This window comes from Carcharhinus amblyrhynchos, chromosome 30, assembly GCF_965287045.1.
Source record: "Carcharhinus amblyrhynchos chromosome 30, sCarAmb.v2.hapA, whole genome shotgun sequence".
In the NCBI taxonomy this organism is placed as follows: domain Eukaryota; kingdom Metazoa; phylum Chordata; class Chondrichthyes; order Carcharhiniformes; family Carcharhinidae; genus Carcharhinus; species Carcharhinus amblyrhynchos.
In genome coordinates this window covers 19,420,128-19,440,792 of record NC_137353.1, presented here as the reverse complement: position 1 = coordinate 19,440,792, position 20,665 = coordinate 19,420,128, and the positions used below count along the sequence as shown (strand labels likewise).

Here is a 20,665-nt window from a genome sequence, read left to right as displayed (position 1 = left end):
AATCTTCTGATGAAGCAGGGCGGGAGAGGGCGGCATAGTGGTTAGCACAGTTGCCTCACAACGCCAGGGACCCGGGTTTGATTCTGGCCTCAGGTCACTGACTGTGGAGTTTGCACATTCTCCCTGTGTCTGTGTGGGTTTCCTCCGGATACTCCGGTTTCCTCCTATAGTCCAAAGCTGTGTGGGTTAGTTGACTGGCCATGCTAAATTAACTCTTAATGTCAGGAGGATTGGTAGGGTGAATATGTGGAGTCACGGGAATAGGGTCTGGGTGGGATTATGCTCTGTGCAGACTCAATGCTCTGAATTGTCTTCTTCTGCACTGTAGGATTCTATGTTTCTAAGGGTGTTTGGACCAGGGTGTCCAGGTATGGTTACTTCTCCATTTTAAAATTATACATTCTATAAGAACTATGAGAACTGGCCATGTCCACATTCACTCAAACTTGTCATGTGGTGAAATGTAGCCTCGTGTTTTGGTGCTACAATTTCCATTAGAAATGTGGCTTTTTTTTTATTGATAGGAAGTGTGAGCAATGTAAAGTTTTTAATTTGTCACTAGTAGTCCTCTTCCAGCTTTGTAGCCTGGGCTTGAAATTCAAAATGGGTTGAACAGGGGAATGAGTGCCAGGGAGCAATTGGAACAAGGCAAGAGGGAGAGAGCAGGTCAGAAAGAGCATGGAGCCCCAGTAGAGATAGAAATGGTTGTAATCAACCTTCCCATTGGGGTTTAAATCATAGAGGGTTTGAATCATGGGGGTCGCTGGTGTTAAGCCATCCTCCAATGAACATCCACTGACTGGTTTCTCCCCCTCCCCCGGGTAAGTGGTATTTTACGACATTTATAATGATTCCTTGTGGTTTTCTCTTTATTTTCTGTTCTGCTCTTACTCATACTGGCACAAGCTATATGGTGCTCAGATGCAGATCAGTCACAATCTAATTGAAAGGTGGCATGCGCAGGAGGGGCTGAATGCCCTCTTCCCTGTTTCTGTGCTCCACAAATAACAGACAGCATCCAGTACCCTAATCAATGTTCGAATCTCGGCATCAAATAACAGTTCGGGCTCTTATGTGGAGAAGCAATCTCGCATCCTAGCCCCAGCCTGAACATCCCGACATGTTCACACAGCCATTTCCTGCAGGAGCCAGCAACTCCAGACTCTCCAAACCCACCTGTCAACCATGCTCACACACACACACACGCACAAGATCAGCTACTTCTCAGCACAGACTAGCAAGCAAAACTGAGGTTCAAGCATAGAATCCTTCCAGCGTCTTTACCCACTAGACAACCAGGGGACCCAATCGAATACAACATAAATAAATGTAATTATTTTTCAAATGGTTCCTTAGAATTTTTAACCATATGTTGATATTGTGACAAATACATTTTTGACTGATCTTCACTTTAATAGGTGTTGATTCCTGTTTTTGCCCTCGGACGAGCCCAGGAGCTTTGCATCCTGCTGGAAACTTTCTGGTAAGTTTCAGGGCAGCTTTCAAAGAAATAGCGTGCCTAAAAGTGAAGATCATTTTTCACAAAGGCAGGAAGTCAGTGAGTGGGTCTTAGATACTGAGGATGAAAAATTCAGCTGCACCTAGCTTGACCTCCCCCTTCTGTTCCCTCTCATTAGTTAAATGTGATAAGCTTTTTATAAGGGGGCGGTTAACTCAGTCGGCTAGATAGCTATCGCAGGGATCAGAATAACACCAGCAGCGAGGTTTTGATTCTTTTTCAGGCTGAGGTAGACTAGGGACCTACCTCCTCGTCCTGTCCCTGACAAGCCCCCACTGACGAAAACTACCAAGAGCATGCTGCCAGGGACACAGCACATGTGAAGGCAAGAACAAATTCAACTTTTAACATGTTGTTTGTGTGACATTGTTCATAGCAACATGTACACCAGTGACATCCAGTGTGGGCGACATGGTGGCACAGTGGTTAGTACTGCTGGCTCACAGTACCAAGGACCAGTGTTCAATTCCTGGCTTGAGTCACTGTTTATGTGGAGCCTGCACATTCTCCCCGTGTCTGCGTGGGTTTCCTCCAGGTGCTCTGGTTTCCTCCCACAGTCTGAAAGATGGGCTGGTTAGGTGCATTGACCCAAACAGGTGCCGGACTGTGGCGACTAGGGGAATTTCACAGTTACTCCATTGTGGTGTGAATCTAAGCTTTATGTGTGACTAATAAATAAACTGTAACTTTACCCAGATCCACCTCTCCATCACTTTCTCAATACTCCACTGCCTCTATGTTGTCAGACTGCTTTTCCAATCTCCAGTCTTGAACCATCCCAGATTTGTTCCAGTTCAACATTGGTGGGCCAGACATTGTCTCACCCAGCAATCCCATTGTCCCTTCCTTGACCATTGTTTTAGGCTGATCCAGACATGCTTAATTTCCTGAAAATGTGAGATGAGGTAGATATAAAGCTTTAAAAGATGTTCAGCAGCAGTTTGAAATAAAGAAGGAAACCACATCACACCAGACCTCCAGCTGATGAGTACCTAAGTCTTCCATGCCTCAACCTCTTGACAACATCTTTCCTCTCTGCGCCTGCCATGCACAGAAGACCCAGAAACACTGAGCACTTCAAAATCACAAACTCCAGAGCCAGAATATTACTATCCAGTCCACCATGGGAATTGGAGCGGGTGAGGGATGGACTATAGGAGGGTCTGTTGTCATCAGGCAAGGTTTTACAGTTTTGAGACAAAACCATACTCTAAAATCCTGCGCTGAATTTCTCATTCCCTTCCAGGTCTGGTTTTTGTTTCTACTGATACTCACAATCCAACTATGAGTTCCTCTATTGACTGCTTCTTTTCAGTTCCTCCCAGCCCCACTTCTTTTTTCATTTGTATGGGGTTTTTTGTATTTTTCTGTGGCATTGCCTGTATGGATTAGCTGTATTATGTATTAACATATTGTACATTAGATAGCATAACATTTGACTTTTAAAGCAGAACAGGCCAGATTTGCTACCTAACTAATGATGAGGGTAATGCCACTCACATCACTTGTGTGTGAGTGGTACAGCAGTTTCAGGAGTAAGGTATATACAATCCAAGATGCATCACTTTGTGAAAACATCATCTGTCTGTCTGCCTCACCATAAACAGCTTTGAATGCCAAGAAGGTGCTGTGTCTGCACAGTCCGATTCAGATATTTGGAGCTAGTAATTAGTAATACAAATACTGTTTTAACAATTTGATAATTACTAATTACTACTAGTCAACATCTCTGAGACTGAAAATTAACTCCTGCAAACATGAGTCTCATTTCTTCAGGCTTTGGACTTTGTGGGACAATTTTAAAAATGACAATTTTTCAAAAGAATTTTTACTTGTTTTCACTACCTCTCTCTCTCTCGCTTTGTCCTGGGTTTTCTTTCCCTCTGTTTATTTCACTCTCCTAATTGATTTGACATTGGATTTTACCCACTTTAATTCACTTTCCTTCTCAGTCATTTGGCTAAATCACCCATAATAATACATCACTAATAAAGTGTTTGTCACGTCTTCTTTCAGGGAGAGAATGAACTTGAAGGCACCTATTTACTTCTCAACTGGACTGACAGAAAAAGCTAACCATTATTATAAACTATTCATTACGTGGACCAATCAGAAAATTCGGAAGACATTTGTGCAGCGGAACATGTTTGAGTTCAAACACATCAAGGCCTTTGATAGGACGTATGCTGACAACCCTGGACCAATGGTACCTTGCTGTCATATGTTGACTTGTTTTGATCATTTGGTAGTTTCTAATTCTGTTGTTTGAGTTGATATTATGATCATTTTTAAAATGGACTAATTTCATATTTTGAACTGCCTATATGTGCCTTTAGTCATGTGGTATGGTTGAAACCCAGAGGGTACAGACGATGCTAGTTAGAATCGTAGAATCCCTACAGTGCAGTAAGAGGTCATTCGGCCTATCGAGTCTGCACTGACTCTCCAACAGAGCGTTGCGCCCAGGCTCTATCCCTGTAACCCCACATTTATCCCGCTAATCCCCATATGTGGGACACTAAGGGGCAATTTAGCACAACCAATCCATTTAACCTGCACATTTTTGGAGTATGGGAGGAAACCTGGGTTCCTGGTGCTGTGAGGCAGCAGCAGCACTGTGTCACCATGCCATCCACATAGTTAAGATGGTATGGGGTACAAAATTTTATTTGCGTACAGAGACCAGAAAAACTGCGGCTCTTTTCACAATACAGTGAAGGTTAAGGGAGGATTTGACATAGATATTGAAAATTCTGAGGTAATTTGATTAGATTAATTGGAAAATAGTATTAATGCAATGATTTTACTACCACCAGTCGTTTAGTTGGTAACTCAAAAGGTTTCATTTCACATCATGAACAAAAGAATGAAGGAGATATTTGGAGAAATTCCTTTATGTAAGAAGAGGCTGACTACTCAATTGGAAACTAAAAGAAGCAGCATTCGTAATGACCATAAAAGGGAAGTTGATAAATACTTGGAGATTGACAATTTTCAAGCGTATGGCAAGAGTAAAATGTTACTAACCTGCCAGGTCTTCCTGATGCAATGGACCAAGTAGTTTGTGTTGCAAAATTCCATGATTCCCTGCTAGGTCTGGCTAGTCTAGTTTACTTTAGTTGAAAAAATATGAATTGACCCAGACCTTTTTTATTTCTATCTCCATCCTGTTTTAAGTAAGTTGCAACAAAAGTGTACTTCTGTGGGTGCTGACAATTTATCAAAGTAAAGACTGTCTGGGCAGGGGGGAATTTTATTGTCAGTCCTGCTACAGGAATCGTATGGGCGGGGTGACAGACAGTGCAAAGGTCTGTTGACATCAGGTGGGATTTTCTGGTTTTGGGGCAAGCACAGCCGGAAAATTCTGCCCTTTGTGTGCGAACATTATCAGATTATTCAACAGTAAAGGACATACTATCAAACCCATCCTTGTACTCACCCAAGAACAATGTGTTGCATTCCACCAGAGCTTACAGGATAGTGTAAATAGTCTCACAAGACCAGGTTAAAGCCCAACAGGTTTATTTGGTATCACAAGCTTTCGGACTACTGCTCCTTTATCACTCACCTGATGAAGGAGCAGTGCTCCGAAAGCTTGTGACATCAAACAAACCCATTGAACTTTAACCTGGTGTTGAGAAATTTCTTACTGTGCCCACCTCAGTCCAACACCAGCATGTTCACATAATTACTGGATAGTGGTCAGGCACAGGAACACTGGTTGTGTTCTTATTGCCTGTCCTGGTGGCAGTGAAGCCAACAGTAATGACTCAGCTACCATTTTAAGATTTTAAGAGATTAACCAACTGATTAGAGCAAAACTGAGACTTCCTGATCAATCATGGGCAGCATGGTGGCACAGTGATTAGCACTGCTGCTTCATAGCTCCAGAGGCCTGGGTTCGATTCCCAGCTTGGGTCACTATCTATGGGGAGTTTGCACAGTCTCCCCGTGTCTGTTGGGTTTCCTCCCACCGTCCAAAGATGCGTGGGCTAGGTGCATTGGCCGTGCGAAAATCTCCCCTTAATGTCCCAGGATGCAAAGGTTGGCAGAGTAAATACGTGGGGTTAGGGGGATAAGGCCTGGGTGAGATTGTTGTTGGTGCAGACTCGATGGGCCAAATGGCCTCCTTCTGCACTGTAGGGATTCTATGATTCAATGAATGTAACCGAGTAGAATACTACTCTGGTAGCAGGAAACCTGGAAATTCACAGAGGTAGGGTTATGCTTTTGGAAAGAAAATCAGACTCCCAAAAAGTGGGCAAAAGTCCCCAATCCTGAATTAGAATCAAGAAAATCTCATTCCAGTTTATTTCCAACACTTCATTGTTATTTATTCATGGGACATGAGTGTCACTGTCTGGCCAGCATTTATTGCCCATCACTAATTGGCCTTGAACTGAGTGGCTTGCTAAGCCAGTTCAGAGGACAGTTAAGAGTCAACCACATTGCTGTGGCTATGGAGTCACGTGTAGGCCAGACTGGGAAAGGACAGCAGAATTCTTTCCCTAAAGGACATTGGTGAACCAGATGGCCTTTTCTGACAATTGACAATGGTTTCATGGTCATCAGTAGATTCTTAATTCCAGATTTTTTTTACTGAATTCAAATTCCACCATCTGCTGTAGTGGGATTTGAACCCAAGTTCCCAGTACATTAGCTGACTTTCTGGATTAATAGTCTAGCAATAGTACCACTTGGCCATCGCCTGTTCTATCTTGCGCTTTACCCAAACAGAATTGAACCAAACATTGGTTTCTGGAATGGTGTTTGATCACTTGCATTTATGAAGATTCTCATAATAGATTGAATGGACTGTATTAGAAAGGTTTACCTGTCCTTACTAACGATCTGTTTTACTTTAGCTGTCTTGGCATTTTGATCTGTTCATAGAACATAGAACATTACAGCACAGTACAGGCCCTTCGGTTCTTGATGTTGCACCGACCAGTGGAACCAATCTAATGACCCTCTAACCTAAACTATTCCAATGTTATCTATATGCCTATCCACTGACCGTTTGAACGCCCTTAAAGTTGGCGAGTCCACAACTGCTGCAGGCAGCGCATTCCACGCCCTTACTACCCTCTGAGTAAAGAACCTATCTCTAACATCCTTCCTATAATTATCACCCCTCAATTTAAAGCTATGTCCCCTCGTGTTAGCCATCACCATCCGAGGAAAAAGGCTCTCACTGTCCACCCTATCTAACCCTCTGATCATCTTGTATGCCTCAATTAGGTCACCTCGTAACCTTCTTCTCTCTAATGAAAATAACCTCAAGTTCCTCAGCCTTTCCTCATAAGACCTTCCACCATACCAGGCAACATCCTGGTAAGCCTCCTCTGCACCCTTTCCAATGCCTCCACATCTTTCTTATAATGCGGCGACCAGAACTATATGCAATACTCCAAGTGCGGCCGCACCAGAGTTTTGTACAGTTGCAGCATGACCTCACAGCTCTGAAATTCAATCCCTCTACCAATAAAAGCTAATTTATTAGTCATTAGATCCTCACAATTGTGCTTTATTTAATTCTGAAATTAAAATGGAAAAGATTTGTACCATAATATTTGATGAAGTCAGACATAAGGGTTGATTTTTGTTTTTTTTTGTTTCCTCCCCCCAAAAAAAACAAGGTTGTCTTTGCTACACCAGGCATGCTTCATGCTGGGCAGTCCCTCCAGATTTTCAGGAAATGGGCAGGCAATGATAAAAATATGGTAAGAGTGCATGTCGATTGACACCCAGTTTTCAAAATTTACCCTTTTTCATCTGTAAGTTGAAAACTAATTGTTTGGGCTCTAAGGTGTTCAGTTGCTCTTTTAGGTCATCATGCCAGGGTATTGCGTACAAGGAACCGTGGGACATAAAATCCTAAGTGGCCAGCGGAAACTTGAAATGGAGGGAAGACAAACTGTAAGTGTTCCTTTGCAACACGTTATTAAATTGGGCTTTTAGCATTTTTAGGAAAAAAAGACCATTATGAGCCATTTAGTCAGCCTCAAAGCAAAAGGCTTTTGTTTTTATTGGTACTTCATCAGATTGATTCAGTTAAAATTAATTGCCTTGAATGTAAAGCAACTTGGAAACCAGATCCCATGAAATGCTCATGAGCTGAATAACCAGTTCATCTGTCTGGCACGATTAGTTGAGGAAGCAATTTATTACCACATCTTGTGAACTCCCTGAACTTTGTCCTCTGGGATCTTTAACATCCACCTGATCTGGAAGAAGGAAGGAGCTTTGGTTTAAATTCTCATTTGCAGGATGATGGAGGCGATGGTTATTGCCTCTGCATTCTCCTCCCCATTACATTCTTATTATTCGAATATGTTACCCTACTGATGCTGATGACTTTTCTACTTTTAATTTAGAAGTCAAACTTTCACTATGGTCTTTCCTAATTGTTTTTTTCCTCTGGGTAACATACCCAACTTCATTGTCTGTTCTCGTAGCTCAGATGTCTAATCTTCTCCGTGTCTCCCCTGATACTAGGATTTGCTGATTGTAATCAGTGACCAAAATTGTGTACAGTTCTCTCTAGGAGATCCATTAGGATTCCCGATTCCTCTCTTTATTGTGTGGCCTGTATTCTTCTATCATTCACTTTGCAGTTCCAGTACTACTTTCCCACCTCCCCAAGCATTGGTCCGCATCTGGCAACTGTGAGTCCGAGCTTTAATTCATCCAGATTTCCTGTAATTGATGTGCTTAATCCCAGTTATTTGTAGCTCTTCCTTCCCCACTGCTAAATTTCATATCATTAACAAACTTAATAGCATTGCTTTTATCACTGTCCTGAATCATTTATCTACATTGTTTAAAAAAAGCCTTATTGCTAATTCCTCAAGCACCCATTAATTGCCTCCCTCTAATTTGCTGCAGTTCCATGTCTTTTATTTCCTGTGACTCAGCCAATTTCTGACTTGCTGCAGTGAGCTCCTTTGGGACTCCAGCTGTTCCACTGAATAAATGTTTGCCTGTTTTATATTTATAGAAGTCTTCCACGTAATGGTATCCTGTATTTTTGTAACTTTAATCTCATTCTCTGTTTTCTTCTGACCTGTTAATTTATCTATTTTCATAAATCCCTCCAATCTCAATCCATCCAGATGTATATGTGAGGAGGTTATGTTCTTAATTCTTTGTCCATCAATTAGCATTGTCATTTGGATCTGCTTTCCATTTTAAAATTGTAAGTGTACAATGTGGGAAGTGCCGAATTCCAGCTGAGGCGGCTTTTTTCTCTCATCGTTAGTCAAGATGATCTAGTCTCCTTGTGGGTTATTTTTAAAGATTCTTGACTATTAGGCATTAGGAGTTACAGTATATGTCACACAGCAGATTTATGGTTCATTGTGTCTTAAAAATAACAATGTATCTTCATGGTTTGTTTTTGCATTGAATCTAAATTTGGAATTGAGATTTGAATGGAGATAATTTTGTCTGTATTTGATCTCATTACTTCTGTTGCTCACGTTATCCTCCCCAGTTGGAAGTGAAGATGCAGGTGGAATACATGTCATTCAGTGCGCATGCTGACGCCAAAGGCATCATGCAGCTTATCCGCCAAGTAGAACCACAAAATGTGCTCCTGGTCCATGGAGAGGCGAAGAAGATGGGATTCCTTAAAGAGAAAATTGAGCAAGAGTTCAGTAAGTCTCACTGAAGCCCATGTACTGTTTTATTCTCTACAAGGCAAACGCAGATTAACCACATCATTAAGTCCCCAGATTTAATCATTTAACGTGAAAAAGTATAATGAATAATATACAATAAGAATAGGACAAGATATTCAGAAAATCAACATATTGTACATAACTAACAATGAACACTTCAATTTGTTCATCTCCTCACGCTCCTGAATGGATACTTGGAAACAGATTGATTAGTCCTCCAGATGGAACCAAAGATTACCACATTCTCATAGCCTTTTTCATGAAGAAATTGGTTCTGAATTTATGATTAATAGGCTGTGTTCAAATTTTAAGATCAAGTACTTTTCAATCCAGATTCCAATACAAGTGGACTGTTTTTCTCTCTGTATCCTGCTATTCCCTTCTTCATTACAGATACTTAAATCAAATAACCACTTCCACTCTTTTTAATCCATGTTTATCCAATCTTTTGATGTGGTTATATTCCATCATCCCAAGTATCATTCAGGTACGTTATTGCTGTACTTACTCCATGCCCAGTCTGTCCTCCTCAAGATGAGACAGCCTAAATAATACTTTGCTTTATGTCTTGTAATGAAGCCCAGAACCCTTTTACTTTATTTGATTTCGCTTGGACCACTACATAGAAACATATTAACTAGAAACAGGAGTAGGCCACTCAGTCCTTCGAGCCTGCTCCACTGTTCATTTTGATCATGGTTGATCATCAAATTCAATATCCTGATCTCCCTTCCACCCCCTCCCCCCCCCCCCCCCCCCCCCCCATATCCCTTGACCCCTTTAACCCCAAGAGCTATACCTAACATCTTCTTGAAATCACACTGTTTTGGTCCCAACTACTTTCTGTGGTAGTGAATTCCAGACATTCACCACTCTCTGGGTGAAGAAATTTCTCCTTCCCTTAGTTTTAAAAGGTTTACCCCTTGTGCTCAAACTATGACCCCTATTTCTGAACTCCCTTGTCATCAAGAATATTCTTTCTGAATCTACCCTGTCTAATCCTGTTCGAATTTTATAAGTTTCTATGCAATCCCCTCCCGCTCTTCTAAACTCCAGTGAATATAGTCCTAACAGATTTAGTGTTTCCTCATATGACAGACCTGCCATCCCAGGAATCAACCTGGTAAACCTTCGCTGTACTCTCTCTCTATAGCAAAGATGTCCTTCCTCAGATAAGGACACTAAAACTGCACACAATATTCCCAGAGTGTCCTCACCAACGCCCTATACAGTTGCAGTAAAACATCCCTTCCCTTGAATCCTCATTTCTCTGCTGAACTATACTGCTCTGTGCTTACTCATTTAAACTGAATTCCCGTCTGCCATTCCTGTGCTCAAAACCTCACAGGATAGTCTATTACTGCCATTCACTTAACCAAACTGTCTTCTTAATTTCACTATACTTCCTAGCTTTGCATCGTTCGAAAAGTTGGAAATGTTATTTATTATGTACAAATCTGGATCATTTAACATAAAGTGAACTGGCCTCCTAGTGGGAATTCTGCAGAACACCACTTGTCATTAACTGTCAAACCCATCTGCTTTTCTTGTGCCTCCTAATCACTTTCCTATCCAAGCAACAAAGGTTAACCAGTGCTCTCTTATTGCAGAGCTTTATCCAACTGTTCTCTAGCTGGGATTTGTGATATTTATTGGGCTTTGACCCAGTGTAGTGATTTAGCACATTTCTCTTTGCGTCCTTGGGATTTGGATTTGAATCCTCCCAGGCAGCTTGGACAGAGCTCTCTGCCAGGTTTCACTACCCTGTGTAAAATTACCGTGGGTGATGTTAACTTGGTGTTTGTGTGTATACAAAGCCCAGAACAGCCCACGTTGTAGGATAAATTGGCACCAATTTGGTAACTGAAAGGCCATCAAGATGGCCAGCGTGTGAAATGAAGAAAATCACACTGGTAGGGATGCTGTTCTCAGGCAGGTTGAGTGACTTTTAAACTGTGTTTGGTCTTGATATACTGAGCTTCGGGATGTGTGATATAAAAGAAATTGTGCCCAAAGGAGAAATATTTATTGTTCTTGAATACTGATATCCCTCACCACAATCAGCACAAAATGGACCCCAAAAAACTCAATCAGTTGAAACCTTTTTTTCCCTGGAGTTGTAATTTTGAACCATTCTACTGCCCGCAGCAATGAAGCAGTAACCCTTTGTAACCCACAGACTTCCACTTGATGAAAACCTTTAGTTGTTGCTGCATTGTCTTTGTTCCCATTGGTAGCACGTAGTTTACAAATATCATCTGATGTTGCTGTCCTTAAACACGGCCCTTAGATGTGCTGTTTCTTCCCATCCCAGTCAGGAATGTTTTATTTTATTCATTCATGGGACATGGGCATCACTAGCTAGTCAGCATTTGTTGCCCATCTCTAGTTGCCTGAGGGCAGTTGAGAGTCAACTACATTGCTGTGGCTCTGGAGTCGCATGTGAGCCAGACCAGATAAGGACAGCATATTTCCTTCCCTAAAGGACATTAGTGAACCAGATGGTTTTTCCGACAATTGACAATGGTTTCGTCAGTAGATGCTTAATTCCAGATATTTTTTATTGAATTCAAATTCCACCATCTGCCATAGCGGGATTCAAAGTTAGGTACCCAGAACATTAGCTGAGTTTTTGGGTTAACAGTCTAGCAATAATATCACTAGGCCATTGCCATCCACTCCTTCTAATTGCAGATGAAAGCCCTTCCCAACATGGTTATTGCCTGCTTTATCGGTCCTGGCACTTTGTACTCATGTGCCTATCCACTGCCAAGGTGAAATTTCCCACATCGTTTTTGTAAATGATGTTTTGTTGCTATGTAATACTAAATACGTTTTTAAATTAATGTGGTGTAAATAAGACTTAATTATATGTTTTTTTGTTCAGGTATTAATTGCTACATGCCAGCCAATGGAGAGACAGCTGCAATTGTCACGAATCCCAATATTCCCGTGGATATCTCTCTCGGCTTGCTCAAGGGGGATTCAACTCTCGGTAATGAATTTGGTCCTTAAGAGTTAGGAAAAAGCCCAGTTTGTCTTTTAAAGGCCTCAAATTCTCTTTATAAGTAAAAGTATGATGGTTCCATTGGTTATTGCATTGCTCAGCCTGGAACTGGCCAAGACTGCCCCAAGTTTATTCACAAGTTTGTTGCTGGGCAAGGGGGCACATAGATAACTCCAAGGGAAGAGTTATGTGAACAGTTGGAAAATGCTCCCTGCCCTGTATTCTCAACTTGGAAGCTACAGGTGCTTGGACATTGGCCAGGGAAGAACTAGAATTCAACAATGATGCTTCCCATCATCGAACAACTTGCTCATGCTCATTATCTGCACTCACAGTATCACAGCATAACCAGCATTTATGGAACTATGTGCCTGCAAGATTCCTTGCTTCAGCAAAGGGGCAAAAATACCTCAACTAAAGAAAGAAGGATATGTATTTAATCTAGCACTTTTCATAATCTCAGGACATAGAATCCAAAGAACCATAGAATCCCCAAAGTGCAAAGGAGGCCATTCAGACCATCGAGTCTGCACCAACTCTCCAAAAGAGCACCTTACCTGGGTTTTTTGGAAAAGAGTAATGTTTAATTTGACTTGTCCTTTGAAGGCCCAAGGTCTAATTGGTAAATGACTGACTTCTCTCATTTCTTTAAAGAATGTTCAGTTGTAATTTGTTGGCATTCCAAGCGGACTGTAACAATAGAAATACTGTAGATTGTCTGTGACATTGTGGATATTGTGCAGTTTTATAACAGGGGTGATGTCAAAAGAATGTTATAGAAGGTAATTTTATAATAACACAAAAGTAAGGGTGATGGTCAGCTAAGTGATACTTTGCACCATTCTTTCAAATCTGAGCTTTATATTCCAGTGTAGACAATGGGATTAACGTGTCTTCTGACATCTGCAGCAGACCTTCAGTGTCATGTTTTGTTGACTACCAGGCTGGGTTAGGGTTCTATAGGAGGAGGAGGAGAAGCATAAAGTGTAAAATAACAAGGACCCAGGTGTGATTTTACAGTGGAATGGACAGGGCCGTCGACAGGAAGTCAGCCCGTGCCCCAATTCTCAACCAACATCAATTCTCAGGCCACCAGGAGCCCAATGACTGGGAAACAGAGAAAGTTTTTGCCCTTGACCTTGACCTTGATCTTGAGTGGGAAGGTAGGGGGGTTATCCATTGGAAAGCCCCTTCAGATTGGGGACGTTCTCCGTATCCTGATCAGGCATCAAGCGCAGTATAGTAACAGGTCAATGTTGAACTGTAATGCAGGAGGCTACCACTCTACTGCTATTCAGAGAACAGGGTAACTTGTACATCCAGGCGTGTGGGTGTTCAGCAGTGCATGTAAATGTAACATTATATTATTTATATTATATCAGGAAATTCATAAGAACATAAGAAATAGGAGCAGGAGTAGGCCATCTAGCCCCTTGAGCCTGCCCTGCCATTCAATAAGATCATGGCTGGTCTGAAGTGGCTCAGTTCCACATTCCCGCCCTCTCCCCATAACTCTTAATCCCCTTGCCTACCAAAAACCTACCTACCCGCGTCTTAAATATATTTAGCGAGGTAGCCTCCACCACTTCAACGGGCAGAGAATTCAAGAGATTCACCACCCTCTGAGTGAAGAAGTTCCTCCTCAACTCCGTTCTAAACTGCACCCCCCCCCCCCCCCCACTTATCTTGAGGCTGTGCCCTCTAGTCCTGAAATTCATTACAATTTCCTGCAGAGGCGTGAAATTGATATAGTAGTAGATTTGCAAGAAAATAACACAATCTTTTTCGGAAGTGTGAAATATGATGCCTGTCAGCACAGTCTCTGAATTTGCTGTTCTGTCTATGTAGGTCCAGTACCTGATCCAAAGAAACCAAAGCTAATGCACGGTACACTGATTATAAAGGATAATGTGAGTAATGCATGATTCATGTATTTTTAGTGGAAATTTGGGGATTACTTGAAAGAAAAAAATAAAAGTCATTCAGTCCTGTTGTTTTTGCATTTAGAGCCTTCGCCTAGTTTCACCTGAGCAGGCTGTGAAAGAATTGGGCCTCAGTGAACATCACCTTCGTTACACATGCAAAGTTCAGATACAGGATCACCACTCAGAACAAGACACCTTAAACCGGATATACAACCACCTGAAAAAGTGAGTAAGTTGCCCCTCGTAGATCAATAACTAGCTTCATTTGTTTGTATTGTAACCATAAGATACAGGGGTGGAATTTGACATACGACTCAAGGAGAAATAAGTGGCTGAAAAGGATAGAAAGCATTAAATAATAAACCAAGAAACAGCCAAATGTGCGCACACAAGGAGCTGCAAACAAAATATAATTCAAAACTGTTTATTGTTCTGTTCATTGACTGCTATAATGCAGGAGGAATAAGAGAAGATTTTTTTATTTGTATTTTCTGTCAATTGCTATCACAATTTTGGATCTGTACCTATACCTTCTCGGATTTGGTGGTGTCAGTTCCTCCCACATTTGGGTCCAATGTTCCTTCTGCATTGGAATTGACTGGTATTCTGTAATAACTTTTTGTGCAATAACATAACCCAAAGGATGTCTCAATGCTTGTCTTAGGCACTGGAGGGCCTAAGCAAAGTGGAATCCTCTTTTGGAGAGTTAGTGCAGATTCAATGGGCTGAATAACATCTTTCTGCACTATAAGGATTCTATGATATGTTCTTCAGCTGAAATAACTTCTCCCCAACATCCTGTGTGCTAACCTTTCCAAGTGTAGGCCAAAACAGATTTTCATTTAAAAAGTTGACATCCTGTCTGGAATTCTCTGACCTCACTGGCATTATCCAGTCCTGCTGCCGTGAACAGAGATTTGGCTGAGCACCAAATTCTCCATTCTCGCTGGCAGGGGTAGCGGGATGTGCAAGATGGGAGAATTCCAGTCCCTATTTGTGATCCTGTCTCTATCTCCCTGCAGTTACACTCAGAGATGAGAGCCTATGGAAGAGAACTTCCGCTGCACACCTGGTGACAATGTTAGAAGTGCAGGTCCCTTTCAGAGTAAAGCAGGCCATGCTTCAGAGTGAGTTGAAAGTAGATGATGCTCATTGGAACCTGTACTTAAGAGCTGAGTTTTTCCCCAATAGGGGTTACCTGGATAAGGAGAGGATCCAGAAGGGAAGAGAAACTTATATTTGTCCTTAACTATAGCACAATAGAACAGTTATGAATCAGAGAAAATTGTCTGGGAAATGGTTATCCACCTGTTAAACACGTGGGACCAGTGATTTCTCAACATAATGGGTGTGAGGTGGTTAGTGATCACCAGGACAAGCTAACACATTAATTTAAACCTTCGGGAAAAAGATTTCAGTGTCTAGCTCGTTAGCACATTAACCATTTTTTCATAGAATCCCTACAGTGCCGGAGGAGGCTATTTGGCCCATTGAGTCTGCACTGACCATTAATCCCACCCTATCCCTGTAACCCCACATATTTACCCTGCTCACCCCCCCTGACACTTGGGTCAGTTTATCATGGCCAATCAACCTAATCTGCACTAACCTAATCTTTGGACTGTGGGAGGAAAGCCACACAGACACAGGGAGAATGTAAAAATTCCACACAGGCAATGACCTGAGGATTGAACCCAGGTCCCTGGCACTGTGAGGCAGCAGTGCTAACCACTGTGTCCCCGTGCCACCACGCTTCTGACAGAGCTTTCCATCAAAGCCTGTGTTTAAATGTAGCTCTTTTCCAAACCTTTGCTGTGGCAAAATGGTAAGGAAAAACCCAAAATATGACAAATTCCTGTTCTCCATCTGGTGGTTAGGCATCCTGTTCTGGACTGGAGTCCATTATATAATCTATCCAGTTTACTTGCATGATAATATGGATCAATGTCATTGGGGAAAAGAGACAAGAGAGATCCAAGGTGGCCCCTGGAGAGTGGTGACTTCTTGCAAGCTGTGCCCAGCATACCCTGTAATTCTATCTTTTACTCTTGTTACATTCTGCACCCTCTTCCTGTCTAAGATGCTTTGTCTGTATAATGCGCAAGAAACAATGCTTTTCACGCTATATTAATACATGTAACAATAATAAATTGGTGGTGTGGAGATGTCAGTGTTGGACTGGGGTGGGCACAGTCTGTCCACACCAGGTTAAAGTCCAACAGGTTTATTTGGAATCACGAGCTTTCACCTGATGAAGGAGCAGTGCTCCGAAAGCTTGTGATTCCAAATAAACCTGTTGGATTTTAATCTGGTGTTGTGAGACTTCGTATAATAAATCAAAAAGAGATAGTCCATTTGCTGGTGCCACTGTCCTTTGTTTGTGTCCTTGGACGCTTACTATTCAATTTACGTTCAAACTAAAATAACTGACAACATGCTTAATAATTACAGACTGTTGGCCAAAATTGGAATGTAATATTAACCCCTCAGTATCAATATTATGCAGCGTCTCTAACTTAAATTACTGATCTTTTCAACCAAGGGAGGCGAAATGGACATGAAAATAATTTATCAGAACATTTCTTATTGTTTAAAAAGCATTGATATACTAAAAGGTTCCAAGATAGTTCAAGCAGACACTTTTTAAGAAGTCTATTTTAATTATGTCCAGGGGTATCAAGTGTTTAGGAAGGATAGGCAGGAGGAAAAAGGGGGGGGCGTAGCTCTGCTGATTAAGGATAGCATCAGGGTGGTAGTAAGGGATGATATAGGAACCAAAGAGCAGAAAGTGGAATCGTTGTGGGTGGAGATTAGGAACAGCAAAGGGAGGAAGACGCTGGTGGGTGTTGTTTATAGGCCCCCAAATAATGATCTGGAGGTGGGGCGGGCTGTTAACACGCAAATAAATGTGGCGTGCAGGAATGGAACGGCGATAATTATGGGGGATTTCAATCTATATATTGATTGGTCGACCCATGTTGGATGCAGTGGGCTCGAGGAGGAGTTCTTGGAATGATGCCGGGATAGTTTCCTTGAACAGTGTGTGTTGGAGCCGACGAGGGAGCGAGCTATCTTGGATCTGGTGTTATGTAATGAGGCGGGTAGAATTAGGGACCTTGTGGTGAAGGATCCTCTTGGGGAGAGTGATCATTGTATGGTGGAGTTTCTGATGCAGATGGAGGAGGAGAAAGTGGGTTCCCGGACATGTGTCCTTTGTTTGAACAGAGGGGAGTACGGTAGGATGAGAGAGGAATTGGCGAATGTTGATTGGGGGAGCGCGTTGGAAGGTAGGTCTGCTGAGGAACAGTGGAGGATCTTTAAGGAGATCTTTCTTGGTGCTCAGCAGAAATTTATTCCGATGGTTAAAAAGGATCGTAGGAGGGGAGATAATCAGCCATGGATAACAGAGGAAGTAAAGGAAAGTGTTAAATTAAAAGCGGATGCGTTTAGAGTAGCTAAGAGTAGTGGGCGAGAAGAGGATTGGGAGAGGTTGAAATGTCAACAAAGAACGACAAAGAAGTTGATAAAGAAGGGTAGGATAAACTATGAAGCTGGGCTAGCGCTTAATATAAAAAAGGATAGCAAGAGTTTTTATAAATATATAAAAAGGAAGAGGCTGGCCAGGGTGAATGTTGGACCCTTAGAGGATGAGAGGGGGGACTTAGTGGTAGGGGATGGGGAAATGGCTGAGGCCTTGAATAACTTTTTTGTTTCGGTCTTCACGGAGGAGGACGTGAATAATTTGCTGGGTGTTAGCGATGGAAAGATGGTAGGAGTGGAGGGCCTGAATGACATTACTGTTACTAGAGAGGTGGTGCTCGACAGACTGGAGGGACTGATTGTGGACGAGTCCCCAGGACTGGATGGAATGCATCCAAGGGTTCTGAAAGAAATGGCGGAGGTGATAGTGGATGCCTTGGTGATTATTTTCCAAACGTCGCTGGATTCTGGGGAAGTGCTGGAAGATTGGAAAACGGCTAATGTTACGCCATTGTTTAAGAAGGGTGGCAGGCAAAAGGCAGGGAATTATAGGCCGGTTAGTTTAACGTCTGTTGTAGGTAAAATGCTAGAATCCGTCATCAAGGAGGAAATAGCGAGGCATCTTGAGGAGAATTGTTTGATAGAGCAGACGCAGCACGGTTTCGTTAAGGAGAAGTCATGTCTGACGAATTTATTGGAGTTCTATGAGGATGCGTCTGTGCAGTTTTGGTCGCCGCACTTACGCAAGGATGTTTTGGCCTTGGAGGGAGTGCAGAAGAGGTTTACTAGGCTGATACCGGAGTTGAGGGGGTTGAACTATGAGGAGAGGCTGAATAAACTAGGCTTGTACTCGTTAGAGTTTACAAGAATGAGGGGAGATCTCATTGAGACGTATAAGATGATGAATGGGATGGATAGGATAGAGGTGGAGAGGCTCTTCCCGCTCAGAAAGGACAGTAGGACTAGAGGGCACAGCCTCAAGATAAAGGGGGGGCAGTTTAGAATGGAGTTGAGGAGGAACTTCTTCACTCAAAGGGTGGTGAATATCTGGAATTCTCTGCCCGTTGAAGTGGTAGAGGCTGCCTCGCTAAATATTTTTAAGACGCGGGTTGATAGGTTTTTGATAGGCGAGGGGATTAAGGGTTATGGGGAGAGGGCGGGAATGTGGAACTGAGCCACGACAGATCAGCCATGATCTTATTGAATGGCGGGGCTGGCTCGAGGGGCTAGATGGCCTACTCCTGCTCTTATTTCTTATGTTCTTATGTTCTTCCTTTATTGGTTTCTTGCAGCATCTTGAAGGACTACCCCATTCAGCATCTCCCTGATGGTTCTGTGATGGTGGAGTCCATTCTCATCAAAATCAGTGCAATGTCTGATGATCAGAGTACTAAAGATGTGTTAGTTTCATGGACTTACCAGGTGAGTGAACCTAGTCTGGAGAAGGAGGGACTTTTGGGCACAGTGGCGAATCCTGCAAACCTCCCATTTCCTTTCAGAATATTGCAAATCTTATCAAGTATCCAGCTAGAGGTTTAGCTAATGTCTTTCATAGTTCATGCACTGTTTTTATAGGTTAGTAATTGGTGAACTTGGGTAATTTCCAAAGGCACCACGCCATCTAAAAATTTCTGTTCTCTAAGAAGGAGGACGACTCTGCTCATATTCAAACCAATTCCCTTAAATAAATATGACGATCTGCAGTACAAAATCAGATTAAAGGAAGTAGCCAATCTCTTGGGATGCCCTCATTGCAGAATGGTACTGGTGGGCTATGGAGCACTATGTGGGCATATGTCTACGCCAGTTCATGCCTATCCTGGCACGTGTGCTTACTTGCAGGGTTACCCAGAGTTTGAAACATGGCTTAACAGTCAAAAACATATTGCCTTATCTGTGAACGGCTGCAGTAGCCAAGAGCCTGAGCAGTCCCACTGGCACAGATTCTCTGACCTGCTTACTCTATGTACAGGATGATTGCTATGATGGTTAGTCAAATGTTGAGGAGAATTCCCTCAACTGGTGAAACAGATCCTGAACTTTTGGCAGTATCCATACATCATGCTGTCACTGCAAAAGGGACTGAAAGCTACTCTCTTGTTTATAAAGGCACTGTCTTCATTCTGTGATCCAAGGTAGTTAATTTCAGTTAGTGACCCGGTTTGCAGACTGACCTGGAGACACAAGTTGCAAGTCCCTGGCAATCTTCACATTTCCCTCGTAATTGACCGCCAGGTCTATTTAGACTAACTTCTACAAGTTGGATTCGGGATCCACTGTTCAGCGACTCCTTTATCCTCCATCTCCTCCAGTTTCGGAAGGATTGGTGGAGCCCAGGTCTCCATAGAACTAATTGAACGGCCTTGAAGGGACAGAGCAGCTTAATAGTGAAACATCAGAGCTCAGACTATCCATGTGCAATGTTAAGGGGATGAGTTAATTTGGATAATTGATTGTATCATGGAGTCAAGGCCTAGTTCCTGCAATCCTGACATTCACATTTCTGAAAACTAGCTTGCTGTGGAGGTGGTTTATTTTTGTAGTGTCCTGGCTCTGAAGTGTTGTATTTGCAGTTAACCATGAAGCGAGTATCTTGTTGGCTGCTGTATAAAATTTGAAGCTTCTAGCAAACCCTTGTGGTAGATGCTGAATATTTTAAAAGTTTGAATACCTGTTTAAGGGAGAAAGCCGATTATACCCCAGCAGAAAAAAAAATCTAAATGGAATTACTGTTTACGTATTTCAAACTGATACAGAGAAATCATACATATCTTCCATGCAAAATATCAACTCCTCACCCATATGAGATGGAGATTTTTCTTTCTACATATTCCATGTACCGCAATCACAAACTATTCTTTATATTGAGGGTTTAGGAGATTATAGCTGACTGGATATATTGGGACTGGAAGGTTTGAATTATGAGGAGAGGCTGGTAGCATTTTGCCTGGCGCGTAGGAGGATAAACCTTATAGAGGTTTATAGAATCATAGATAAGGTGAATACCAAGGTCTTTTGCCCAGGGTAGGGAAGTCCAAAACTGGAGGGCATT

The 20,665-nt window shown here is 42.3% G+C and overlaps 1 protein-coding gene across 7 annotated transcripts in view; it reads left to right on the top strand.

The window, feature by feature from the left end:
* The window catches only part of ints11 (integrator complex subunit 11), a 37,157-nt gene that overhangs the window by 14,404 nt on the left and 2,088 nt on the right, over positions 1-20,665 (top strand). For all 7 annotated transcript variants that reach the window (XM_080215099.1, XM_080215098.1, XM_080215093.1 and 4 more), the window contains 9 exons: positions 1,419-1,483; positions 3,536-3,725; positions 7,159-7,242; positions 7,349-7,438; positions 9,015-9,177; positions 12,089-12,196; positions 14,057-14,118; positions 14,216-14,358; positions 18,906-19,035. In XM_080215099.1, coding sequence (XP_080071225.1) covers positions 1,419-1,483; positions 3,536-3,725; positions 7,159-7,242; positions 7,349-7,438; positions 9,015-9,177; positions 12,089-12,196; positions 14,057-14,118; positions 14,216-14,358; positions 18,906-19,035 — 1,035 coding nt within the window. The remainder of the gene's footprint in view (positions 1-1,418; positions 1,484-3,535; positions 3,726-7,158; positions 7,243-7,348; positions 7,439-9,014; positions 9,178-12,088; positions 12,197-14,056; positions 14,119-14,215; positions 14,359-18,905; positions 19,036-20,665) is intronic.